Source organism: Chroicocephalus ridibundus, chromosome 6 (genome assembly GCF_963924245.1).
Source record: "Chroicocephalus ridibundus chromosome 6, bChrRid1.1, whole genome shotgun sequence".
NCBI lineage: Eukaryota > Metazoa > Chordata > Aves > Charadriiformes > Laridae > Chroicocephalus > Chroicocephalus ridibundus.
Window position 1 is genome coordinate 42,739,509 of NC_086289.1, and position 26,747 is coordinate 42,766,255.

General features: G+C 42.5%; 2 protein-coding genes across 4 annotated transcripts; both read right to left on the minus strand.

The window, feature by feature from the left end:
• Positions 1-414: 414 nt before the first annotated feature.
• Positions 415-20,184, minus strand: HPS3 (HPS3 biogenesis of lysosomal organelles complex 2 subunit 1). Of its 2 annotated transcripts, none has more exons than XM_063340087.1 (17): positions 19,892-20,184; positions 18,710-19,204; positions 17,532-17,718; positions 14,816-14,901; positions 13,427-13,619; positions 13,066-13,147; positions 11,845-11,999; positions 10,274-10,382; positions 9,882-10,063; positions 9,351-9,528; positions 8,481-8,711; positions 6,548-6,733; positions 5,226-5,414; positions 4,629-4,736; positions 4,058-4,264; positions 2,630-2,720; positions 415-1,454 (listed from the first exon to the last, which is right to left on the minus strand). In XM_063340087.1, exons 1-17 carry the CDS (start codon positions 20,112-20,114, stop codon positions 1,327-1,329), a joined length of 3,030 nt encoding a protein of 1,009 aa, XP_063196157.1. In that variant the 5' UTR covers positions 20,115-20,184; the 3' UTR covers positions 415-1,326. The 2 variants fall into 2 exon arrangements, with proteins under 2 accessions (XP_063196157.1, XP_063196158.1); XM_063340088.1 differs by lacking the exon at positions 19,892-20,184 and adding an exon at positions 19,323-19,873.
• Positions 20,185-21,311: 1,127 nt separating this feature from the next.
• LOC134517795 (tubulin alpha-3 chain) lies at positions 21,312-25,892 on the minus strand. Of its 2 annotated transcripts, none has more exons than XM_063339687.1 (5): positions 25,632-25,892; positions 24,000-24,222; positions 23,323-23,471; positions 21,851-22,531; positions 21,312-21,621 (listed from the first exon to the last, which is right to left on the minus strand). In XM_063339687.1, the coding sequence occupies exons 1-5, from the start codon at positions 25,632-25,634 to the stop codon at positions 21,316-21,318; spliced, it is 1,362 nt and encodes a 453-aa protein (XP_063195757.1). In that variant the 5' UTR covers positions 25,635-25,892; the 3' UTR covers positions 21,312-21,315. The 2 variants fall into 2 exon arrangements, with proteins under 2 accessions (XP_063195757.1, XP_063195758.1); XM_063339688.1 differs by lacking the exon at positions 25,632-25,892 and adding an exon at positions 25,169-25,177.
• Between the last annotated feature and the right edge of the window lie 855 nt (positions 25,893-26,747).

Genomic DNA, 26,747 nt, shown 5'->3' on the forward strand with positions numbered 1-26,747 from the left:
GGGACAGACAGGCAAAACAAAACGTGGGCTTTACAGCTACCAGAACAAAGGAAGCTGCTTCTCTGTAACAAGTCTAAATCTCTTTAGCCTTTTTTACGGTAGAAAGATTTCACTGAAATCAGCATAACCCCTACTAGTAAATTAGATCACTGATTTTGGCTATAGCAGGAATCCTACATAGATAAGTTAATATTTTTTTTCTTTCTCCTTTTTTTAAAAATATATTTTATTTGTAATGTAGATGATCTCTTCTGATTCACTTCTACAGGTTTAAGTAGCATTACAGCTCCAGTGAAAATGGATTTGATAAGAGTCAATGTCAGCTAATTAGGCCTTTAGATGTTTATGGGATCATGGAGTCATTGTTTTATTTGTGGTAGAGTCTCAAAGAACCAAACTGCATTCACAAGAAGGTCATAAACACTGTGACAGTTTATTATGATTGAATTCTAGCTGAAGGAACAGAAGGATGTTTTCTGGAAAGACAAACAGCAGTACATACCTGCACTAGTACCCGAGATGCTTACCAAAAAAACCTAGAAGAAATGAGTTTTCAGCTGGATTTGTGACCTAGTGATACTTCAAATACTTGTCTACTGACTGAGCACAACAGGAGAAGAAAGAAAACAAAAAAGAGCAAGCAAGCAGAAGTTTGTATCTTCCACTGCCCTTGGGAACACTTCTCTTTCTCTTTGATTTATGGCCTTTTTTTGTGAACTGCTAGACGAAAACATCTTCAGTGTAACACTTGCATGGGTATGTAATTAAGACAACAGAACAGCTGACTGGTTTTGCCAGCTGGAATTCAAGGGAATGTAAGTGGGGCCCAGTTCCCCTTGGAAGCGTAAGGCACGCACTCCTACCGTCAGCCACATGCCGGAGCTTAAACTCCTCCTCAGCTCAGTGCTCCAACCAGCTAACACAGACCTGGGACTGCTGTACTTTCAGTGAGCACTGCATGCCCCAGCGCTCTGTACAGTCTGTATTTTTAGCTGCCTTGGCCGTAAGTTCACCCTCATGGAGAAGATGAGCGACCCTGCCCAAGAGCCAAATAGCTGTGCTTTTACCAGTCCAACCACCCTCCAGTTCTGGTCTGCTGCCTCCGTCAGAGCATAACAGTATTAGCTTCAAAACAGATGCTTTGCCTCAGACAATAGCTGCCATTCACTAGCTGTCGTAAGGTTTCAACTGAGAAATAAGCCGATTTACAGTCCCTGTACCTTATACGTCCCACAGGACCTTATACGTAGTTCTACTGTTCGTTTCATTTACTGTTTCATTCCAGCACATCCCTTGTGTTTGAGCGCATAGTAGACTTTCCTTGGTTTAGGTCAGCAGCTTCCTTTGGCTGCAGTGAAGCAGATGTGGCAGGAAAAATGCTGCAGTTCCATCTTCTGGTAGAAGACTGAGGAAATCCCTTAGTTCCAGCTCCATTGCAACAACTGATAAAGTTTCTGCCCAGAGCAGGGGAGAAAAATCTTTTTTAGGTATTTTGGTTTTAGAACAAAGAAACAAAAAAACATTAACAATGTAATTACTAACTGAAGTCATCAAATTATCTACATATTGCAACTGTAATGAAATTTGAGACACTATACGGCTATAGGAAATCTCAAAAGTAAACTGAAATTATGTCTTAGATTAAAACCATACCTCTGCCTTGACTCAGGTCTACGTCTGGCACTGATGCTTACGGAAGTCTGATCTAGTACTTGACGTGTTTTGTATCCAATGCAAAGGAAGCCCTAGACATCTGTACTAGCGCCGTAACTTAGCACGTCTGTAAAACGGGATGTTCTGCGAGCAGCATCTCCCAGCGATCTGTTTAGTATTATGTTCTTAAGCAATTACAGCACAGTTACTGCGTGAAAACAATGTTTCAAATGAACAAACCGCCAGCACTAGAAACTGGAACTTTATGATAGAGCATGGCAACTGTGCTGCACAATGCAACCCTGTAATGCTGTTTTTCTACCCTCAGGCATTACATTGCAGGTTTTAAAAAAAAAAAAAAATAAAAAATGCTTTATTCAATCTTATACTATCAAAACAAATGCACTGGCCCCTCCTCCATACACAATATTATGGCCTTCCTACAAACATGTAATAGGACTACATCAACTACCGGGCTTGGTTTCTCTACTTCTAGTAGTAACACATTGTGGTTTTTTTCAGTCTATGACCTAATCATCAATACACACTTAAAAGCCCACAGGTTTATCAACAGCAGCCTGTTACACTGTCATTGCTTAGAACCATATAGTCATTTAGCCTAAAATACCCCCAATTACTATCTGTGAGTTCTATTTAGTCAGGGGTTTTAATGGCGTCCATTCCTGACCTATATAGGAATTTCCACAATTATAAGCTCCCCACAATTTACCTGTTTTCAATACAAAATAAATGTCGTGATTTTTATATGAGGCAGCAAACAGACTGTACGTTGCAAAATCCTGTGCTGGTGACTAGGAAGCCTGCTGAGCTGCATTAGCTTTAACCATAGAAAAACGTCCCCCCCCTTTTTTTTTTTTCCAAATTATCACATCCGTAGTCCATCACCTGAGCAGTATTTAGAATGTCAGATGACGTACAAAGGCTTCCGGAGTTGAGCTGCAATCAACCGATTTACCTTTCAGTGATGAAATAAGAACAGGGCAGTCATTGCCAGTGAGTCTGGCTCTCTTGCAAAGTTCAGGAAGCAGCTTGTTCCACCACAAAGCCTAATCCACAAAAACCCACAACAAAAGTGTAAATTAACAAGTGCTGCAAGTAAGAGTATGAAAGACCTGCTAAAAATAATACACTGAACTAAGCTCAGATGTGTACAGAGACAGGTCGGTTACGATGAACTCAATAATTAATTTATATAATGCTTTGAAATGCAGTGGTTTTGCACATGTTGTATTTTCAATTTTCAGTGCAATCTTTCTATGCTCGAAAATTTTTTTACACAGTGCCCCCTAGTGCCTCTATAGATAAAAGTTTATAAGAGGAAAAAAGTCACATAATTAGCAAGACTAATGCAGTCAGAAGATTAAGGTTTTTCCCTCCAAACAGCTCCAAGCAAAGTGTGAAAAGCATTACAGCAAGGACACTGCTCTGTCTCCTGACCTGATCTGTCTACTTCCAACAGCTGGAGCAGTGAATTATCTTCTGTGTATAATTTTGTTGATAAGAATGAAGAGAGAGGAAGAGATTTCTTTCCTTCCTTTTAAATGTGTCATCTCTTTTCTTCCACCCGTGTGCACACTCAGTACTGCAGCCTCACATTCAGCTCTAACTAACGTGGAAACAATCAAAGAAAACTATTTCCACATCTGAATAAAAAGCACAAATCTGTTCTAGTACGTCCATCTGGTAGCGGATCACCTTTGCTGACTCTGGCTAGCAAAACTGTACAATTAATTGAGTAGCTGTGATGCAAAATGGACGTACACTCCTTTACTCCTGGAACACTGGAACAAAATCAGTTCCAAAATTAAAACTGTATAGAGACCTAAAGGGAAAACAGGACATAAAGAACATCATCTTTCCACTAGTGCAGCAGTACCGTTCTGATGTTATAAGGTCAGAAGATGCCACTAGAACACAGGAAAAACACATTTACATGTGATTTTATTTGAAGGAGCATATTCTCTTGCCAGTTAGCTTATCACTAAAATGTCACATTTTGTACCACAGTGTCAAAACATTTAGAACACTGACTAGTGAGAAACTAGCTAGTTTTTCACTTACACTGGAAAAAGGAACACATTACTCTCCCTTTCCTGAGGCACTGTCCCATCTGAAAAGACTATGCTTTAAATTTACTAGAGCAAACACAAGAAGTCACAGAAGAAAGTGGGCAAAAAAAATCCATTAAAATTAGTGAGGACTGAGTTATGGAATTGAAACGCCAAGCAAGAGGTGCAAAGCAAGCTAGGCAATTTACTTTGTCTGAAAGCTGGGCTGTTTGATCCATCCAGAGTCTGTCTGTACACAATAGCATTTTAGTTAGAAAAAAAACCCAACAAAACCAAAACAACAAAACTGAACAACTTTAATGGAAGTAGCTCACCCGATTGTCATCTTTCAGCTCGTGCTGAGCGTACGATACAGCTGCATCAGGACACTTTTCGAGAAGCTGCTCAATGGCTTCCTCGTACTTGCCGAGACGGGTACTGCAGAGCACACGGATGGTGAGGCCGACATCGCCAGCCTCCGTCAGAGGCTCCAAGACAGGCAGAGCTGAAGCTATATCGATTGACTGACTACATAAAAGAGACTGAAGACAAGAAGAAAAAGCATTGTTGAGATTTAAGACAAACTTTGCCAAAAAAAAAAATAATGCTAACCATAACCCTAGAGCAGAAGCCTTTACTTAACGGAATAATTTTGAAATAATATTTCTTTTAATAAATGTTACTGAAAACTCAGAAAGCAAGTTTAGAGTGGACTGCAAATGTAAATATCACTGTTATCGCCATATCTTGTATTTTTTTCTTCCACCATTCTAATGGGCCTTTTAGTTCAACTTGGATAATCTCAGGGAGGAGGAGTGGAGTCCGCTACGGAAAGTTGTTCGTACATACACGAACATTTGCAGAACGGATCTAAGCTGCAAACAGTAAGATTTAAGGGTTTCATACCTGTAGTTTTGAGATATCTTCATGGTAATCTTTATCAGATGGAGCGCCCATTGACATTATCGAAGTTACCCATGGGAAAATCAACCCAAAATGATTACAGGAGTTTATCTATACAAGAAAGAATCAAGTTGCAATAAAAGAAATACTTCTGGTAGTGACAGTTCCATGTGAAACCCACCATAAATGAGGAAGATTTTGCTCTCAAATAGCATCATTTTGAATAGCAGCCACTCTTTCTTCTGGTTCATACAATTTAGTAACAAATAAACCGGAAACTTCTATTTAATTCTGTATTTCAGATTTTCCATTCAAGATCCTTTAAAATTCATCATTCACACATTTTTCTCATTTAGTCAGCTTTATAAAATTGCAAACACTCCACCTGACAAACTCTCATCCTTTCATTTTAGCTCTTATTTCTGTCCAGAGCCAAGATTCCTATTGGAAGTGTATTTGTAAATGTCCCCAAAGAGTAGGATTCCCCAGAGCCAGCAATAGAGAGATAAACTGTCCAGAATTAAAATATTAAGGATAGTATTTGGATAGATTTGGGAGGGACAATGCAGTCACAAAGCTTCCTCTGGGTGGTATACTTACCAGATCCTCTGTTGTTTTCAGCGGCTTGGTCTCAGGAAGTTGCTGCTTTGATATTCTCCAAACATACTGAGAAGTAACCCTCAATAAAAGCTCCTGAAGTATTTCTTCCTGAGAGCACACTACAAGAAGAGCCTCCCAGAAATCCACCAAGAGCTGAGGAACGGTGTTTTCACTGTTACTACACAACACCTAAGGACAAAACCATTAGAAGACAGAACTTAGCAGAGACGACGGTAATTGTTAGCAGCAGAAGTAAGAAGAGGCAGGAAGAACGTTTTTTCACTTTTACTAGAAGCAGAATTTTGGTTCCTTTTTTGTCTTGATGTTTTTCTGATAGATGTGATTCTACATAATACAGTGCTAGGGAAAGTAAAAGTAAGGTAATCAATTCTAAACGATAGATTTGATTTCTTCTTCAAGATTTACTCCACTACCAGAGACGTCAGCGCTGTCAGCAGGTATTTGCAGACTGCTAATTTGGAGGATTTTATATATGCCAATAGCCAAGCAGGTGTCTGCGAAAGAAGGATCTAAAGGCTGTGATAAGAGATGCTGTGTAGCTCAGTTGGGTATAAATGGTAAGACCCACAAGGGAGATGCTTTAAGGTCTGGTGTGCCAGCGAAAGAGACTTTTACTTGGTTTCCAACTGGCTTTAAACAATTTCTGATACAGGTCTTTCACAGTAACAGATACAAGACTGCCACATACCTACACTGAAGAATACCTGGTTTTGATCCGAACAATGTTATTCATTGTAGAGAAAAGAAAAAGAGTTTGTCTATTCCCAACGTAAGGAAAGAAAACTTCAGTGACATCAGAAAAAATACTCTATTTAATTCTTCTCATAAACTGCAGAGACCTACTCATCGTTCAGATTATACAGAACATCAGAACATTATATGCCTTCATATTTAAGTCTGATTCTTTAGAAGCATGTTTCAATCCTAATGATTGATGCGGAAGGAGCTTAAGGAAGTGATTTACTTAAATTCTGTTAAATTTCAGTAGCCTTAGGAAGCCCAGTTACTAGGAAGACACTGAAAGATCTCCGAGATCAGGGTATTCTCCACTCAAATGACATGGTCAAAACAAAGAACTGGACGTAATTATTTTTTTTCTTCATTTAACTAGTATTTCTTTCCAGAAGGTTGAGATTCTGACTCTATAGTTACCTAGCATGACTGGAATATATATAACCCTCATCTCCCGCTTTATGAAGAAATGCTGAAATGTGAGTTAAGGAGTGACCAAGGCTGCTTTGCTTACCCGTAACAACATCAGTATGAGAAAAACAGAAGCAAAAAAATTACCACAGGCCAACCTTGAAAAAGGTATCTGCTTCTTCCAGTTCAATTTTATTGTTCTCATGTAAAGCCACAATGGCAGCCACCAGTAAACCCGGCTGCATCTCCTTCAGGTGAACAGCAAACTCCGTTGGAATAACAATTCCTTCCTTACGCTGTCTCAAGAGTTTTGGTTGCCCAATGAAGCCACAGGCCAGTATCGTCTACAAACACAGTCAGATATAAATCAGGTAAAGAATTCAATCCACGTATGATTCAACAGAGCAAACTCAGAATTTCCTCAGGCAGTGAAGTTTAGACAGATGAAATGAAGGAAAGTCAGGGCATGGAAATAAACCCTTCCTGCAACTGACAGACCAGCTCTCCAGAGACCGAGCTCCAACCCGTGTGCCGGAGCAGCAATAGGTCATTTGCCTCAACACTGCAAGGAACATGCTGTTGAAATCTGGAGTTACTGTACGTATAAGACAGACAGATTTCACTGTGAAACCCAAAATATTCAATACACATGGTGTTTTGAAAAATCCCTGGCTGAAATTTCAATAGACTACTTGGCTAAATTTCAGTAGACTACTTCGCTGAAGTATGATTTTTATTTTGAAAATACCCCTGAAACAATGATCACAATGTTCTGCACTATGTGCAACAGTAAGCTGCTTCTGGATATCTGAGTGCTTTTGAAGGTAAGCATGACAAGATACTATTTCCACTTTAAAAGACAGTGGGGAAATGATGCCTAGGCAGATTAAATGAATTACACAGGAAATATAAGGTAGACCTAGGAGTAAATTCAGATTTCACCCCGCTATGCTTACAAACTATCTTTCCTTTCTTTGTCTTTCTGAAACTGCTGTTGTTTCTACTTTGCAACAAAATGCTTTTTAAAGGTGAGGTGCAATAGAACATTTTTTTAATAGCTCCGATTAAAAAGAAACAAAAAGGAAAAAACCCAACACACAAACCCCAGCCACCTTGTTTTCTAAATAACATCCATGCAGTGGAAGGTGCGCGTTTGCTCACAACACGGCAACTTTACTTGATGGTGCTGCAAATGGTTAGAAAGCAGGTGGTGCTGAATGTCGTTGTTGAAACAGCCCTCCACAGCTCCCACCTTGCAATTCAAAAACTGCTAACTTTGAAAGCTCTCCAGGACTTCTCCAACCGAAGCATGATACCTGACTTTGAAACAGCTATCAGTTCATTTTAAAAGTTTTTAGACCTCCAACATCTCACTCTCAGAAAGAGTCTGTACTTCAAGCTCTGTCACCTTTGAATATTCTGACAGTGCTCATCAACCATAACAAGAAGTAATTTACAGACTGGTCTCAGTCTAAAGAGCACACATGAACATGTACGGCAGAGACTACTTCACTAACATTTTTCCCTCATTAATACGGAATTCTTGCCTTGATAGCACTGAAGTAGGTTCTGATCTGATCTTACTAAGGGTTAAGTACTTTGGTTCCACATAAGATGGGAAACGGTATACAGACACTGTAGTTTGTGTGCACCATGGACATTCCCCTCCAAGAGCAATTTTATAAGGACACACAGATGGCATTTTCAGGGGCATATCACATATCAATTACAGGTGGAGAGGTGTAAAAATGCTCCTATACAACCCTGCCATACTGCTGAAGAGCGATGCCTTGTTACACCCCAGTAAACAGCATTTAATTTATCAAGAATTAACAGCTTCAAAACTTTTGTGTATTTAGTAAGGCTTTGGCAAGCTAAGACTACCCTCCCTGCAGGGTAAACAGTACAGTCCCAGTATATGCCAGCCCTCGATTCTGCTGCCATTGCTGACATTCAGTGGAGCCTATACTGCACATCAGGGGGAAGGGGAGTAACTGGAAGTTTATTTTACTGTAAAATACAACTGCCAGCCCAACCTACTGACTTAGCCTTTGCAAAGTGTGAATAGCTCATGCTTTCGGCATACTTTACCTCCTTATAGGAGTCCATCTCGTGTTCATACATCACCAGGTCTCCCATTTTCAGAGCCATGAAAGCCTTAGTAAGTGTCAGGACCACTGATGGCATCATCTTTTCTACTTTCTGAAGATACTTCACAGCTGTCAAAGGACATACGTTTGTCATGCAGGGGCTGCAGAGGATATGCGGCAGCTGCACAGGGTCAGCAACACAGAATATTCGGAGAACTTTATTTGCTGATTCCTATTAAAATAAAAGCCATTTGACAGTTTAGACCTTTCCAGATATACAGTCTTCTATGGCATATGAAAATACTGTGGGGTTTGGGGGGCGGGGGGTTGTTTTGTTTTTTTTATAAAACAGACAGAACAGCTTAGCTATCAAATCACAGTGCCTTTCCTGCCTCTTTCCTCCCTCCTGGTAAAAGTAAAGGATCTCTAACCAGCAGGGACTCAACCCATATTCTGGGGTGCTAAGAGAACATCCACCACCACAGTGAATTGGTTTTACCAACCTGTACAATTTGGCAATGTTCAAAGAAACAATTTGTTTTGTTACAGAAAGGGGAGATGAAAGAAATTTGTGGCAGAGCTTTCCTAAAACAGAAGTGCCCCTGTCTGCAAGCAGCAACTAGGTCATTAGCAATTTGCATCGTGATAGCCAAGCCCATAATATGCTACTCAAAAGCAGCCCAAAGCATCGCAGGTGCTGTTTGCTATTTTGTCAAGAAAAACGGGAAAATAAAAACCATGTGAAAAAGAACAACGGTGAAACTAAATCAGCAGCTCAGCATTTTCAAAGGGAATTTAATTAAAATTTGATACACAGTTCTTAAAAATAAAAACTAAATCAATAGATTAAGAAAAAAACACTTGTTTCTACCTTACTTAATTCTTCATTTAAGTCTTCATTAAGAGAATGAGTTAAGTAAAATATAAGTCCTCTCTCATATGTCTGTATTTCATCACCTTCTGAAACTAGTCTCTTTAAAACTTCAGTCATGGATAAACCTGACATTCTGTAGTATGGCAAAGCAAGGTGGTAATCCTTTGTGTCAAACCTGAAGGCAACAGAGAGGAAGGAAACTAAGAACAAAACAACTAAGGGCAACACTTTCGCCATCACTGTTTGTAAGAGCTAGAATAATACATCCAGCAAAGCTGCAGACACACCGGTATCTGCAAATACATAGCTAATATTCAACATAATGTTGTATTCTGTAATCAATGACAACGAAGACAACCAGATACTGCAGAGACGACTAGATTAAGCTGTTTTCATAGAACATAACGATTTATATTACATATGCGATGATACTAACGTAAAACAGCAAAGACTGATGGATTTTCATTTTAAGGTTACACTACTGGAAAGAAAAGCTCATCTAATATCACTTTGACATCTAAAACATACCTGCTGTAGCAGTCTCCTAGGAAGGCACAACTTTCTTTGAATGCTCTTAGAAGTTCTTCTTTCTCATCTGATTTAAGGAAACTAGGGTCCATCATAGCTGCTCTGACCAGTAAGTGAGCCTCACTTAGAAGATGGATGCAACTCTCAGTTTTTACATTTTCATACGTTCTACTATAATCTACCTAGAACAGACACAGGATAGACTTAGGCTGCTGGCGAAAATTAAGAATATCCAGGAACAATTCCAATGAGGGCAGCAGTCATTTGAAACAGGATTATAGGCTATTCATGAGAAATACACTACGTTATATTCAGCAATGACATGCATCAGAGATTAATTAACAGTACTTATTTTTAGTCACCAAACAACAAAAGCAGGAGTTGGGCAATACCATTTCTCTGTAAAGCTGAATGGTTGAAACAGTGTTTATAATATATAAATTCCAGCCAGGCTCTGACTCAGAATTTGTTCTGGATTTGATGCTGTCAGCCTTTCTGGAACTAGAGAGAAAGAAAGAGTTGAGTTGTCAGTGTCCAAATAAACACTATGCAGCAAAAACCCCCCACTCACTCAATAACTGAAATGCATAAAGAAGTATGTTTGCAGGCTCCTAAATGCTTGACAGTTACGTTGTGAATTTTAGTCATAATGGCTAATAACAAAACGGGGACAGGCATCTTCGTATAGAGGAACAGCATCAAAACTATCCACTACATCTTCTCCCGGGCTTAAGACCAGGTAGTATCAGATATTTACATAAAGGTAAGTAATTCAAATTAGCTACGACGTTTACTTACTTTCTGTGAGGACTTACTGCAGCTGCCCCTGCAGCTCTATTAAAGTGTTTGCCAAGACATGGCACAAGAAAAATATTTGAATGCTTTTACTCTAATGCATTACATGTGTAATGTAATGCCCTAAGGTTAAAACACTGTAAGAAAACACAAACTCCTTTTGTTCTGTTTTTTTGGGAGGTTGGTTTTAACTGTTCTGGGATACTTACATCTTCATTTTCAAATTATGGTGTTAAGTAGACTAGTATTTGTTCAACTTACGTTCTTTACAGAAGACAAAAAGCGTATCTTCCTCAAATGCCAACAACAATCTTTGAAACAACCCAACTAGCAGAAGAAACTGTGCTGTATACACAGAGAACTACAGTATTTTGAATTACCATTCTCCTTGATGGACTTATCCTCATCTTCTCCTGAATAATGTCTGTTCTAGGCTTCAAGAAATACTGGTTCCAATAACTCTTCCATCAACTATAGCTGTCCCACTTTTGTTAATGAACTTCAACCAACTTTAGAACAAATGTGATTTCTGAACAGCTGTTTTAGGATAGCTGTTTAGCTGTTTTACGGAAAGCCCTCCAAAAAGAATGGGAATAGCAGTTCTCATGGAAATAGATAAAAAGTTTCAAATGCCTCTAGCTACATACATCCTGTAAGAGTATCTTGGGCCAAAGTCCAGTCCTTCTTTTGTCATGGGTTACTATAGTGATGTTCGTAACTTGTCTTGGAAAGAACCCTTAGCCAAATGTAAGACATTCTCATTTTGTGCTACAGCACATTTTGTTAGCCTCTAGCTTCGGTACTCCTACAAACTTTTGTTCCTAAGGATAAAGATTTTTTTCTTCTCCATAGCAGGTATGTTCTTAGTAACATTATTTCAACATTATTTACGAAAGTTAAGTTTTTTACAATCTGAAGTAACTTATTTTGTTGATTTCAAGCATTTGTGACCCCACCCTCATTTCCTATATGTCAGTTAATACAGTAGAATTGGAGAAAAAAAAAAAAAAAAAAAAAAGCGCTGGATTTCTGTTCTCATGCACTAACTAGGGAATTATTTCCAAACAGTTTCTCCACAGAGGAACCTCTCTAAAACTCCAACACCCACAAATTCAGCACTGTACACAGAGCTATAAATACCATCTCCCCAAAAGACACAAATCCTTACAGCATCCTTCTTGTAGGCTTTCTTCTCTCAGTAATGTCTTCTGAGTCCGCCTTAGTCAAAAGAATTATATGGTTTTTGAAATGACAGATAGCTCTGGGTCCTATAAAAAGCTGCATTCTTAATGTGCAGACATCCAGTGCGACAGGTGGACAAGCCTACAAAGGAAAGTGAGTGTTTTGCAATTTCAGCTAGTATTTATTTTGAGTCTTTATATAAAATAAAATAAAAAAAAATTAAAAAAAGAAAACTATGAAAATAGGTAATCTTTGACCAATGATCTGACACTAAAAACATTCACTGGCTTTCCTAACTTTTGAGTGCTTCACTTAAACAAGAATAAAAATACTTTAAAACTATGACATAAATAATTTAACAAAGGGTAAAAAAAAATAAAAATCATTTCACTCTTCAAAGCAACTACACAGTTACAGTTGTGTGTCTCAAAATAACTGAGCCTGTAACCCACAGTGAAAACACAGAAAGCTGAGACTGGAGAAGGGACAAGACAGATCGTGTCATGTGTTTATATTCTTTATCTCAATACCTCTATGGAGAGCAGAGAATACAGGTTCGGCTCTTGAAAATTTTATACTACTTCTACTGTCCCATTGTTTCTTTATGTCTGCTATCTACATGCTCAAAAGAAATCCTTAAATGCTAACTTAAAATACACTTCAGTCTATCTTCCCTGGTATTTTTATTAATGTATATCTCAATCTTTACAATTCAACAGATTTCTACTGATAATTTAAGGAAGAGGAAAAGTCTAGGCCTCCAAGGATCAAAAGCCCTCCTAAAAAGCATGCACCGAGTATCTGGTAGGAGACTTGTCTGAGTGCCTACACTCCTGTTAAAAAACTGGTTTCTTCAGGACACCTGAGAAAGAGAAACATCATCAGCTGCAATAAGGAAAAAACTGCACCCTTCATTCAGATTTATAAAGGAAAGTGTGGAATTTAGTTTAAAACGCAAGTGATTTTATAGCTTTTGATGTTTTTGAAAACCTTCTACGAATAGTCTAGAGTCTTAAACGGCAATACTAGATTGTTTCATTGAGACATTTGTAGACAATTAAAATACAATATGCCATACATGTGAGTAAAATATTAATTTTGGATGGTATTTTATTGGTTTGGCCAACAGAAACTAACAGGATTTCAGAAGGAAACTAAACGCCGTACTACTACCCACATTCTTTTAGCAAGACAACAACAGGCGCACCTTCACAGTCGTATCAATATATGGATCCTCATCACGAGCTGCTGCTGCACTGCACCGCACTGTGAAACACTGCAGTTTCTCACTAGAGGGGAAGAAGAAACCACGACGATGAAGGAAAAAAATGAAGACTTGCAAAAATCAAGTAGCCAAGACCACAGAGAATCAGATCTTCTTTCTTTGTAGAAATGGGCCTTGAAGCCTAGGCAGGAGAGCGTGCCGCACTACCACATGAGCCTACCCAGAGAGTTCCGGAGGGTATGAAGAATATATCAGAGGAGAAAGAAAGGAGAAGAAAAAAAAAAAAAAGGCAGCAGCATAGAGAAACATAGTAATACTATCAGTAAAATCATAAGCATAGTACCTTGTAATGACGTGCAGGAACTGTGGAGTGAGAACTGCCTGCTCTGACTTCTCCGAATACTGATAAGTAGAAATCAGTTCTACTAACTTCCCAACAGAGTAGAGATATCCAACGTGAGGTAAAGAGAAAAAGCAAAAGAGACTCAGTAGTTCTCTCTCGTTCTCAGTTTCCTCATGGGCAGTCACGGAACCTCCTAGAGGTAACAATTAGAAAGACATTTTATACACCTCATAAATCAAAACCTGGCAATTCCTTTGCGAGCCTGATGCCTAAAAGATACTACCAGACCTGCCCAGGTTGCAGACTGGTTTTGTTAGTAGCTAGTTAAGAGAAAAAGAACTACATGAAGATCAGTGTACAGGTCAGATCAGTGCGCAGATCAAAAATCTGTACGTCATCTCATTTGGAGGCATTATTAACAGAAGTGTGGATATACCACCGCGTGAAGAAATTCTATAGACGTAACAGAATCTGAGAGCCCTGGCAGATTCATCACAACGAAGTATCCATGGATTGAATGATCGGCCTGATCTCAGACAGCTGCTTGCGAGCTCATCCATAACTGCAGTGCACCAAAACACAGGTCCTCGCTGTAGGGAAAGAAAGGCTGGGAATGGCAGGATTTATCTACAAAGCCACATGTAAAGGTTGTGTTCAGATTCTACAGAGCCTTTGTCAAAGACCGCAGATGACATGAGAAGATAAGGTTGCTGGAGTTAAATGGCAAGCAGCTCATTCTCTTGAGTCAGCTGCAACTTAAATGGCGCTTTGCTACTTGGCAGACAGACAACCACAAACTGGGTGAGCAGGCAGGAAAGCTGACTGATAACATACAGCATTAAATTTTTCCACGGGTCTGCTGGGGCTTGAGCTTGCGTGTGTTACTGAGCCCCTAAAATCTGCCTTCATCCCTTGCGGTTTTAATTACAGCCTGGCAGAAAGGTAAATAATCTTAGAATTGGAAAGAATCTTATCTTAGAAAGAAAACAAATAATCTTAATGATTATTAAGGTTTACTACTCTGATTTACAGCATTCACTAATGAGAGGCAGCCTAGCATCCAAGGATAATTTTATGAATGTGATGTAAAGAGTGACTGTTTTGTGACGTAACGTTGATCAGTAGAGAACTGATAAAAGCTGATTTAGTCTTCCTCTTTTGTTGTGGTGAACTGATATTTTAGTTCAAGGTTGATGCAGAACTTGGAGAAACTTGAAGACTTTTTCGTTAACAGAAGCTCAGTTTAAATTATTGAAAAGGAAGGAAAGACCTTAATTTTAAAACAAATTATACAGAAACAGTATACAAAACAGAATATACAAAGACACCCCTTCCTTTCCCAGGTCTCCCATGACACAGGCCATAATGCATCCATGCATATCCATATACCTGTCCGGTATACAGGAAGCAGCTGAACAGAGTGCAGCTTTGTCTCTTCACAAAACCCAAAAGGCGACTGGTCGGGTGTAAAACGTCTAGAGAAAAAAATCCAAAACAGCAACATGAGACCTCAGTGAGAAATGACAATGAGCTACTTTGGACAAGTAAACAGCACCGCCTGTAACAGGCATGGCTGGCGTTTTAATACTCCACAACAATGTGCACTCCTACTACTACTGTGAGTAGCACAGCAATGCCAAGAAGCACGTGGCATAATAGAGACAACTATCTCGAGTTCTTGCAACCAAAAATCCTCTTTCTTTGCTTGTCTACAAGACACATGTCAAAGTCTGGGATCACCGGAAGACATGTTCCAAATGATCTGAACCTCAGTTTAACCTTTCGCCCCTGCCTCTCTTTTTATTCAACTGAGCTGTATGTAACATGGTGCCATCTCCAATCCCGCTTTTCTTTCCTATTGTGTGTCATCCTGTTTCCTGCTTTGCTTTGGAATTCACTGATGGACTGTCAGAGCAATTCTTCCTCAGTTTGGGATAAAAGTTTAATGGCTTTGTTCACTAACAAAATTAAAAGTATAGTTTCTTAGTGCTTAAGATATTTCGTAAACTCCCTTTGCTAGCTGGAGAAAGGGAGAATATTTTTTTTTTAGAGGTACTGAAATAAGTATCACTTCATCTGAAGCTGATGAAAGCTGCAGAATAAATAACAGAAGGCAATACCTTGATTAAGGTCACACAGACAGGACTGCAGATCAGTCTTGTGCGTAATCCTTTAAAATCCTTCTCTAAACAATAACAGAATTTATAGAATCATAGAATTACAGTACGGTTTGGGTTGGAAGGGACCTTAAAGACCATCCAGTTCCACCCCCCTGCCCTGGGCAGGGACACCTCCCACTAGACCAGGTTGCTCAAAGCCCCATCCAGCCTGGCCTTGAACACTCCAGGGATGGGGCAGCCACAGCTTCTCTGGGCAACCTGGGCCAGTGTCTCACCACCCCCACAGTCAGGAATTCCTTCCTAATGCCTAATCCTAAATTAGACGGATATCTAATCCCAGATTAAATAGATCCCAAATTCCTAAATTTAACATAAACTGCTTCAGAATAAGGTGTGTTTCACGGAATGAGGTGCCGGATTCTGCGCCTGGGAAGGAGTAACGCCTGGCATAAGTATAAACTGGGAGGGAGCGGAGTGGCTGGAGAGCAGCCCAGCACAAAAGGACCTGGGGACGCTGGTCAGCAGCAGCTCAGTAGGAGCCAGCAGCACGCCCTGACACCAAGGGGCAGATGGCATTCTGGGGGGCACCCAACACAGCACAACCAGCTGGTCAAGAGAGGGGATCATCCCGCTGTATTCAGCGTTGGTGCGGCCTCACCTGGAGCACCGTGTGAAGTTCTGGACCCCACCATTCAAGAAGGATGTGAAGGTCCTCAAACACATCCAGAGGAGGGCAACCAAGCCGCTGGCTGGGCTAGAAGGCATGTCCTGTGAGGAGCGGCTAAGGACCTTGGGTTTGTCTAGTTGTGAGAGAAGGAGGCTGAGGGGCAACCTCATTGCTCTGCAGCTTCCTGAGGAGGGGGCGTGGAGAGGGGGGTGCTGAGCTCTTCTCCCTGGGATCCAGCGACAGGACACTTGCAAATGGTTCTGAAGTAGGGTTTGCTATATTAAAGCTTTAAACTAATTGAAGTAGGTGCTTAATATATTAGAACTGTAAATTAAAGTAGAAGCTTAATTTAAGAGACTGGGTGCCTTAAGGCTGTACAAAGAGCAGATGCAACAGTTGTAGTACTAACTGTCAGAACTTATCTCCTATTTTTTAAAAAAGAATGCTTTAGGTCAATATAACCTTGTAGTAGAAGCTTATCTCTCAAAACAAGGGGCCCAGGGTTACTGAGGAACGCAGAGACTAGTCAAAACTAACACTTTTGATGCGCCAGCAAGAATAAAGAAGTAGAGCAGAGGCCTGCAGTTCACCCACAAGTCACAACGATGAAGAGAAGTGGAGGAAGTAAACGACCACCAGATGTCTCTGAAAACCACCGAGAGACTCTTGTGCGCATGCGGGAGTGGGCAGTAACCTGTAATAATGAGTTAATGAATGGGTAATCATTTCTTGGAAGACTAGTAAATATGCATACATATCATGTATTTAATCTGTACATCTAAATCAGTCGCTGCGCACATTAGGTGGAGCAATCCCCTGTGCGCCCGGCGCTGCAATAAGCAATACCTGCTTAATAGTCACCGAGGCTACTGAGTCTTAACTTCGGCATTTCACTGCATCAGTTCAAAGCTGTGTCCATCAGGCGAGGTTTGGACTTGGCATTAGGAAGGATTTCTTTACCCAGAGGGTGGTCACACACAGGAACAGGCTTCCTGGAGAGGTGGTCGATGCCCCACGCCTGCCAGTGTTTAAGAGGCATTTGGACAATGCCCTTAATAATCTGCTTTAACACTGGGTCAGCCCTGTTGGACTAGATGATTGCTGCAGGTCCCTTCCAACTCAATTATTTGATTCTATTAAAAAACAGGCTGGTTTTGGTATCACATTATTTGCTTAGTGAAAAAAAGCCACACCAAAACTTGTAAAAACCCCAGAAGTCAAAGTACCAGGATTTCTCTTTCAACAACATGTGAACCACAGCTTATTTCGGTTTCTTGTAGTAAATTAACTCATGATGGGGAAAATACATTTGTAATACCTGAAAAGCAGATACCGCACTTGGAAGCGCTTTGTGTCTTCTGTCGGTAACTCTGTGGACTCCAGCGTGATGGGTATCTCACATAGCTTACTTTCTTCCCCAAGCAGCTCCACTGGCTTCTGACATATGATGAACTCATCTAATTCCAGCTGCGAAGTATGTGATGAAGGGTCTTCATCTCTTACACCTTAACAATGAAAATGCTATATTAATTGTCCAAACCATTCAATTTTGCAGTAAGAAAATGATATGACACAGTATCAATTAAATACCCAATCACAGCTACCTAGTTAGCATCGGCTACCTCAAACCACGAGATTTTGAAAACAGTGATGCCAGAAGATGAGAACAATCCTTCATTTAAGCCTCAACAGTCTTAATAACCAAGAGCCAAGGCTGCTAAAAGAACTAGTGAACTGTTCATCATAGGGCAAGTCCAAGGCAATCTGTGCTGCAAAGGGCTGGCTGTCAAAAAGTGTCATTCCACCGGAGAGGTTTTAAGAAGGAAAAGGCAGCTATGATAGAAAGCTGCATTATCTTAAACTCACTTAAGTTCTGGAAAACAAATCCTAACAGCATTCAGAAAATAATGTGAACTTTTCTCTTTGGTCTTTAGAAATAAAAACAACTAGTGGCAGATGTCATTATCTGAGTTAAGACCCATCTTCACTCTACGAAGAACATTCCAGTTTATACTTTCCCTATCTGACAAAAGTGCACATACGTCACCACAGAAGCATTCTTAAATGTCCAAGTCAGTATGCACAGTCCTTTTCAAGCCTCATGAGATGCTGCTTCCGTTCGGCCTCCCACCGGTCCCTTAGAGGAGACACAGTTATTTGGGCAGCGACACTGGTGGAATAATTTTTCTGAAGACAGCACCCTGAACTACTACCGCTTTGATCTGGACCATGATGGCACCCCAGAGCGGGGACCCAACTCTTTGTCTGCAGAGGCTCCGCTGTCCTGAAAGGGTCTGCAGAACGATGGCGTATTTGTGTTACCTCCAACTGCAGGTGGTACAACCTTCCATGCACTAGACTATTCAGCTGACAGTCCTAAGATGATCAGGAAATATTTCCTGAAGGGCAATGACCTTGTTTAAGCTGACTGTGAGAACAACCGGAATGAGTTAGCAGATTCTTGGAAATAAAAAAAAATAAAAATTCTGTACTTACCTCCATCCACAGGTTTTTCTAGCGTGCTAACGTTATGTGCGCATTGCTCTGTCCTGTCTGCACTTTGCTCGACCAGTTCCAGTTTCAGGATCAGAACATCCAGCTCTGTTGTTACGGCTATATGTCTGGCACAAAATGCAACTTCAGCAGGAATGAAGTTATCAATGTGTAAAATTAAGGAGCGTTCGAAGTCTAGCACAGTCAAATTCTCATTTATGACCAGATATTTCAAACAGAACATGACTAGTTTATTTTTGCAGCCCACAAGAAGATCTCCGTTTACAGGACAACATGAAATGCACAGGGGAGGATCTGAAAGTGGCATTTCCACAATTGACATCTGTTCTTTTAAGGTTTCGCTGTATGACTCTTCCATCTTGTGACCAACCATCCGAACGCAAACACGAGAACTCCCTGCAGACATGCACCTCCAGTTCGTATACGCTCTTAGGAAAGTGGCTTTGCTCTTTTCTTCAATTGTCACCAGATAGTCTCCTTAAAAGAAAGCAGCGGTACTGATGAGACACTTAAGGACTAGATGACACAGTTCTTGAGCTCTTTCTTTACCTGCTGTAGTGCATTACAGAGAACATCTTACATTCTCAGCTCTTACCTAAAATTCCAAAAACAGTTTCCACCAGATTTTCTCTAATTATGGCCAAAGCGCAAGTTTCTTTGCCGGGTGGAACACACTCCACATACCATTAAAAAAAAAGGCTTCTAGATCTAGGTCCAGCCTAACTCTGAAGCGAATGCACTGCAGGAGCTGGGATTGCAGACAAGGTGTTTCCTCCCCCACGAACGCGCATTAACGGGAAAATGTTTTGTTCTCTGAAGCCCGGGGGAAGTCGCGGATCCCTGAGGAGCCCTGGGCCCGGCCGGAGCGACCGCCCGCCCCGCGGACAGCGAGGGCAGGAGCCCAGGCTCCGACGGGGCCGCGGGCATACGGCAAAGACAGCGCCGTGCCGCCCGGGCACCCCGCACCGGCCCGGCCACCTCCAGCGCCCGCACGGCTCCCAGCGCCGGCCCGGGACGGGCCCTAACGCGGCCTCAGCGCCGCGGCGGCCGAGGAGCGCTGCGCCCGCCGCCTGCCCCGACCGCCTCCGCCCGGCCCGGCGCGGCCTCTCCCCTCAGCCTCTCCCCTCAGCCCAGCCGCTGGCGCCCGAGCCGAGCGGCACCGACCTGCCTGGCTGTGCGCCATGCGCAGCACGGGGCCCAGCGTGGCGAAGGAACCCAAGGGCTCGCAGCGGCCCTGGTCGCCCAGCGCGAAGGCCTCCACCCGGCAGCTGGCCGCCGTGCCGGCCACGAAGAGGACATCGCGGCCGCAGCAGAAGCGGGCCGGCTCCCGCTCGCAGGGCACCACTCGCTGCGACCCGAAGGGGTGCAGGTTGTAGAGCCGCACCATGCTCCCCGCGCGGCGGCACAGCACCCGCGCCCCCAGCCGCGCTCCGCCGCACCCGCCTCCCGGCCGGGGCCGCCCCCAGGCGGGGCCGCAGCAGCCGCCGGGTGCTGTCGGCTTACGGTCTCGCGTGCGAAAACAAAGGCGATTTTGGCCGGTTTGTATCTAAATACAGCCAGGCTTCTCTACAACTCCATAAATTGCGCATACACTGCAGGCAGCCCTTACGAGGGCTTCTGAAAATGGTTTGCTTCTGGGGTATCGTCAGCACACACTGCCCTTTTTCTGCCTCCTGGTTTTGCAGAACATGTAGGGAAGGGAAAAAACAAAGCCAAACTTAACAAAAACCCGAAACAAAACCCTCAAGTTTTTTCTCCTATTCAGGACGAAAAAAATCATTAAGCTAGTGGGTCAGCAGTTTTTGCCTGAGCTGCATCCTACAATTTAACTGTTTCCAAGTGCCTATGAAGCCCCATTCATTTGAACATGCTGTTAAACATTAATATTTTTCTTTACTAGGACAAGGTAGAAATTTTAAAATGGCAACGGTCTTTTGCTTTCCTTTTATCTGAATCAAATGCAGGGAGCTGTGCAGGAAAAATTTTACTTTTGCCTTTGTATAATGTCACAACCACACCACCACCACCCCCTTTTTTTTTAAGTAGCAAGTTTTATGTCATTAGCAAGTAACCTGGTAGCAAGCTGTAGTTCTGTTCAAAAGTGTAATAGCATCTGTCATAACTAGTCAGGTAAATCTCTGGAGTGCAGTATTACTCAGTTAGTTAACTCTGGGGATTTTAATGCAAATCTGTGAAGCCAGCCTTACTGGGAAAATCTCTTTAGGAAAGCTCCGGTTCCTTTGTATTGCATAGACAGGCTTGGAATAGTAACCGTGTTGTTAGTGCTACAACAACCTGAAGTGGCAGCAGTCTCCTGCTTGTGAGAAACCAAAAATCAAAGACAGTATGTCTCAGAACATGTTGGGATCACAGGAAAGTGCACACAATGTCCTGATTTGATAATTTGCACATGACTAAATGCTACCAAAACCTGCAATCTCAAATGGTCCTTACTTCGTGAGTATACACATAAATAGTAAAGAAGAAAAAAACAGAAGGTAGAACCTTTAAAACTTTATTTGAAAACAATTGAACAAGTGAACAGGGTTCTTAAATTCTTTTTTTTCTCTAATAAGTGTTTGCAGGCTTCAGTTTTCTAAATACTCATCTGCTTCTTCAGCCTCTGCTTCCACTGAGTCTATGCCGACTTCTTCATAATCTTTTTCAAGGGCAGCCAGATCTTCCCGGGCTTCAGAAAATTCTCCTTCCTCCATTCCTTCCCCAACATACCAATGTACGAAGGCACGCTTAGCATACATCAAGTCAAATTTGTGGTCGAGACGAGCCCACGCTTCAGCAATAGCAGTTGTATTGCTTAGCATGCACACAGCCCGCTGCACCTTTGCGAGGTCACCGCCTGGCACCACAGTTGGAGGCTGGTAATTAATGCCCACCTTCAAGAAAACAAACAAAAACTTTACATACAAGTGCTAAGGCTTAAAGACTTATTTCTGTTAATAATTAAAAATCACTATGGTTATGAACAAATAGCTTACAGTTACTTTGCACTTCATAGAAGTATTTAACAAAGACATCACAACACTGTAGAATGATTGTTACCGCTGAATACTATACAGTTCCTAACAATTCAAACATTGAGCACTTAAAAAGCTACGTACATACCTTGAATCCAGTTGGGCACCAGTCCACAAATTGAATTGTACGTTTAGTCTTGATAGTAGCGATCGCGGCATTGACGTCTTTGGGAACAACATCACCTCTGTATAACATACAGCAGGCCATGTATTTGCCATGGCGAGGATCGCATTTTACCATCTGGTTGGCAGGTTCAAAACAAGCATTGGTGATCTCAGCCACAGATAACTGCTCATGATATGCTTTTTCAGCGGAGATGACAGGGGCGTATGTTACCAGGGGGAAATGGATGCGTGGGTATGGAACAAGGTTAGTTTGAAATTCTGTCAGATCTACATTGAGGGCTCCATCAAAACGCAGTGAAGCTGTGATGGATGAAACGATTTGCCCAATTAATCGGTTTAAATTGGTGTAAGTGGGACGTTCAATGTCAAGGTTACGACGACATATGTCGTAAATGGCTTCATTATCTACCATGAAGGCACAGTCTGAATGCTCTAATGTTGTGTGGGTAGTTAGAATCGAGTTGTAAGGTTCCACCACAGCTGTGGAAACTTGTGGTGCTGGGTAAATCGCAAACTCTAGTTTAGATTTTTTTCCATAATCAACAGAGAGCCTTTCCATGAGCAGAGACGCAAACCCTGAACCAGTGCCACCTCCAAAACTATGAAAGATAAGGAAGCCTTGCAGCCCTGTGCACAGATCAGCCTATAATGGGGTGGGGGGAAAAAAAAAAAGTTATTGATGATTTTGGAAAAAGCAGTATTAAAATAATCGTTCAAACACATTTCTTAACGTTTGTTAGTTTTAGATTGTTATAATAAAAAACCAGCATTCTTGAAAGGTGGTCTTCCTCTTCTCTTCCGTGTTTTTTACTCAAAAGTACCAGTGCCTCCACATAACTTTTTCTGAATAGCAGTATTTTAATATCTAAAAGTTGCTTATTGTCTTTGATGCCATTTTAATACTACTGTAAGAGCAGCTGTGCACCACTGTCATAAGTTACTATAAATTACAGCTGAGCTACAGCTTTAGAATCTGTTTATGTTCCCATTCTAATTTTCAGCAAGTATCAATTAGATGTTGAAAACAAGAGGGTTTTTTATTTTTGTAATTTTAAACAGACAATTGCTATTTCACTTTGAATCTTATTACCCTATGGGAGTTTCTCACAATGCAGTGTCAATATAAAAAAAACACTAGAGAAGTAATTAAAATTGCTAAGCGTTCAACCAAAATCTGAGGTTCAGGGTACTAGAAATATTTTGCGTTGACACATAATGGCATGATTCAAACTGAAAATAACAAATAAAAAAGTATGAAAGTATTTCAGAACCTAAAAAATTTTAAATTCTACTGATTGCATTTTTCATTAACTGGGGGGGGAATAAAGAGATAAACATTTGGTTTTGTTTTGAACAATTAACTATGCACAAAATTCTTAGGGAAAAAACACAGCAAGCCATCATTACAGATAGCTACACAGCATGAATTCTTACCAGTTTGCGAATGCGGTCTAGCACTAGATCAACAATCTCTTTTCCAATAGTATAATGGCCTCTGGCATAATTATTGGCTGCATCCTCTTTCCCAGTAATGAGCTGCTCAGGATGGAATAACTGCCTATATGTACCTGTACGCACTTCATCTACAAAGAAACAAAATACCAGAACATAAATTTGTTAATCTGTTAATTTCTGTGTGCGTTGCCTAGTGACTACACAATAACTGCACATGTCAAAAGAGTGCAGACAGCATCCCTGGCTATACACAGCTCGTCTAACTAGCTAAAAAGCTCACACAATTCAGCCCCTTTGTTTAGGAGAAAACATCAGGCACTCGCAGAGCACTATTTGCACGTGAGAACGCAGGTCACTCAGAAAACTACATTACAGGTACAGACAAGATTCTGGGTAGCAATTAAACAAAACTCTGGATGCAGTGCAGCAGTCTACAAAGATAATCCACACTGTAAAAAAAGGTCTGTTGTTTTCCAGATGTTGTTACCTGTAGACCATTGTTTCACTCCTTTCAAATAATAACCTCAAATGTCAAAAAGGCATCCAGACACACATCTTTTCAAATCTACAGTGTTCTGAACAAACAAAAAAGACTGTAAGGAATCTGTAGGGGATCTTCACTTTTACACTGGAGATCTTTAATGCTGGGTACATACCAACTACGGTTGGCTCAAGGTCCACAAACACTGCTCTGGGAACATGTTTACCAGCTCCTGTCTCACTGAAGAAAGTGTTAAATGAATCATCTCCACTTCCCATAGTTTTATCACTTGGCATTTGACCATCAGGCTGGATCCCATGTTCAAGACAATACAATTCCCAACACGCATTTCCAATCTGAACACCAGCCTGACCAACATGGATGGATATGCATTCACGCTGCAAATTAAAAACAGAACAATGATAAAGCGATATGGGGCTATCTGTCTTCTAGATTTTATTCTCACGATAACTAGCTACCTGTGGGTTGTATCTTTGCATGATCTTTCTCTGCTGCAGTATTAGTCTGGTGGAAGGTGTCCCTGCCCATGGCAGAGGGGCTGGATCTAGATTATCTTTAAGGTCCCTTCCCTCCCAAACTATTCTGATTCCCTGGTTGCTCTTGAGTGACAATTTAACAGATCAAATTGTCTGACTCTACTCATATTAGCTGACCTGGGCTGACTTTGAGAATATTGAAAGATCTTTAAGACAACATAGTCCCTATGAACATATAGGGTGAATACAGATTCATCATCCCTTGCTATGCCGCACATATGTTATAGTTTCTTTTTCACCTTCCTTTAGTTTTGGAAGACTTCTTTATAAAATATCCCCTTGATTTGTTGACAAATGATGTACTGGGTAACTGCTGCAAGAATCTTTCCTGCACTTAATATGTTTTCCTTTATAATAAGCATAGGGATATCCAGCCCCTGGCAATTCATACACATTTGAGTTCCTCTGTGACATCATCTGAGAGTCCCCATCAAGTGTCATCTGCCCACGTTTGGCCATCTCCTTTGATCCTAAGCAACTGCGCCGTGCATGTTTAATCTCTCAATATCTCAATTTTGTCTTACATCCTGGACAGAAATAATCTGTTTTTCTAGCGTATCTAGGAAAAAGAAGGGGTGGAAAAGAGAACGCAGGGTGTCTGGGCTGCTCTTTCCCGTTTTCTTGACAGCTTCATCAAAGCTTGTATCCTCGATCTCACGTTTCTACGCCCCCCCCCCCGCCGCGGCTCTCCGGGATCCTTACAGCAGCGGGGCCAACCCCGCGCTCGCTTCCACCTCAGCCCCTCCCCTCCCCGCCACCACGCGCCGGCCCCGCGCGCGGCGCCTACCAACCACCGCCGGCCCCGGCCCCCTCCCCCCTTCCCCCTCCCCGGCGCGGCCCTTTCCAGCCATTGGCTGTCGCTCAGGCTCCTCGCCGCTGATTGGCTTCGCTTTCCCGCCGTCCCTGCCGCCCGCCTCGGGCTTCAGTCAGCCTCGCGGCCCCCGCCAGTAACAGGCCTCTCCCGCTTTCTGCGCGTCTCGTCTCGCTAACCGCCGGCCAGCTTCTCTGCCTCGCCCCCCTTCAACTACTAACTCTCTAACAGTATTAATGTAATAATAACAAACTGACTTCTCTCCTCACCGATCCTGCCATACTGCTACCGCCGAGAGACTGCCTGCAAGTCCTGCTGCAGTACGTGCAGCCACAGTCCCTCAGACTGCTGCCACAGCGCTCCCAAACGCCCGGCCCGGCCCGGCCCTGCCCTTCCCCCTTCCCCCTTCCCCTCCCAAGCCGCGGGGTCCGTTCCCCACCATGACGCCGCCCTAAGCCCAGCTGCTCCGGCCGTGCCACGTCGACACCTCCTTCACCGCCCGCCGAACTGCACCAACTGTCGCGATCCAACCGCCTCCAGCCCCTGGCGCTCGCGCGCTGGCTCCCCATTGGCTGTAACCCGGGGCGGTCCGTAGGCGAAGGGAGACTCCTGATTAGCCGAGGGCGCTCTTCTCCTTCACGTGGGGCGATGATTGCCACATGCTCTCCCGGCAGCGGCCACGCAGCGGAGCATGCGGTGGGCGGGGCTTGAGCGGCCGGAGCGCTGGCGGGCGCCTCAGCTGCGGGTTCTGAGGTGAGGTCGGGGGGAGGTAGCCTTCGCCAGGCCGGGGCCCGGGCCCCGCGCCGCGTTGCCTCGCGTCCCCCGCGTCCCGTGCCGGCGCTGGGGCTGCCTTGGGCCACCGAGGGTCCGTGGCCGGCGGTGGGGATGGCTGCGAGGAACCATCTCGGGGCCGTTCTGGAGGCCGCGTGAGGGCTGAGCCTGTCGGGGAGAGCTCTGGCGGGCGAAGCGGGGTGTGCAGGGTTGCAGTGAGCTCGCTCGGCTCTTTCCTGAGGTAGCGGCCGTGACACAGGTGGGGGCTTTCCCCTCCTTTCCTCTTTCTTCTTTGCTTCCCTTCCTTTCAGATCCTACTTACCTTCCAGTAGCCGCCATATCCCCTGTAATGCTCCCCATGGAGCCTTCCTGCCTGGAGGATTTTCCTGGTGATTACGTGAGGCAGGAATCGGAGACCAGATGGGCGCACGAAATGTGGCAAATGGTCTATGAATTTTTTTACTAGCAGCAAAGCTTATTTTCCTGTATTAACAGAAATCTCACAGCAAGAAATCCAGCTAGAAATCTTTATTTATTTTAAGGTACTTCTCATCAAGATTGGCCAGGAAGGCATTACAATCAAATAGTCCTTTTTTTTTTTGTATTGTCTTTTTTTTTTTTTTTTTAACTTGGGCACAGCCTTGTACAATAGAAATATTCAATCTAGATTATGAGAGTGAATGAAAGTTGAAAAAATTTGAGAGGGAGGTGCCTGAAAGTTGAAATGGGAAAAGAAATTCCACATGTTATTATAAATGTCAGCCTATTCACATTCTACTCCTGT

Excerpts from the sequence above, each read along its gene's own strand:
- HPS3 (XM_063340087.1), bottom strand. The coding sequence starts at position 20,114 with ATGGTGCGGCTCTACAACCTGCACCCCTTCGGGTCGCAGCGAGTGGTG. Across the intron at positions 10,383-11,844 it reads AAGCCTACAAGAAGGATGCT|TTCCAGAAAGGCTGACAGCA; the intron begins GTAAGGATTTGT and ends CTTTCTCTCTAG. Across the intron at positions 6,734-8,480 it reads AGATGGACTCCTATAAGGAG|ACGATACTGGCCTGTGGCTT; the intron begins GTAAAGTATGCC and ends CTGTGTTTGTAG.
- LOC134517795 (XM_063339687.1), bottom strand. Across the intron at positions 23,472-23,999 it reads CCTTGAGCCAACCGTAGTTG|ATGAAGTGCGTACAGGTACA; the intron begins GTATGTACCCAG and ends GTTTCTTTGTAG. Across the intron at positions 22,532-23,322 it reads TAGACCGCATTCGCAAACTG|GCTGATCTGTGCACAGGGCT; the intron begins GTAAGAATTCAT and ends ACCCCATTATAG.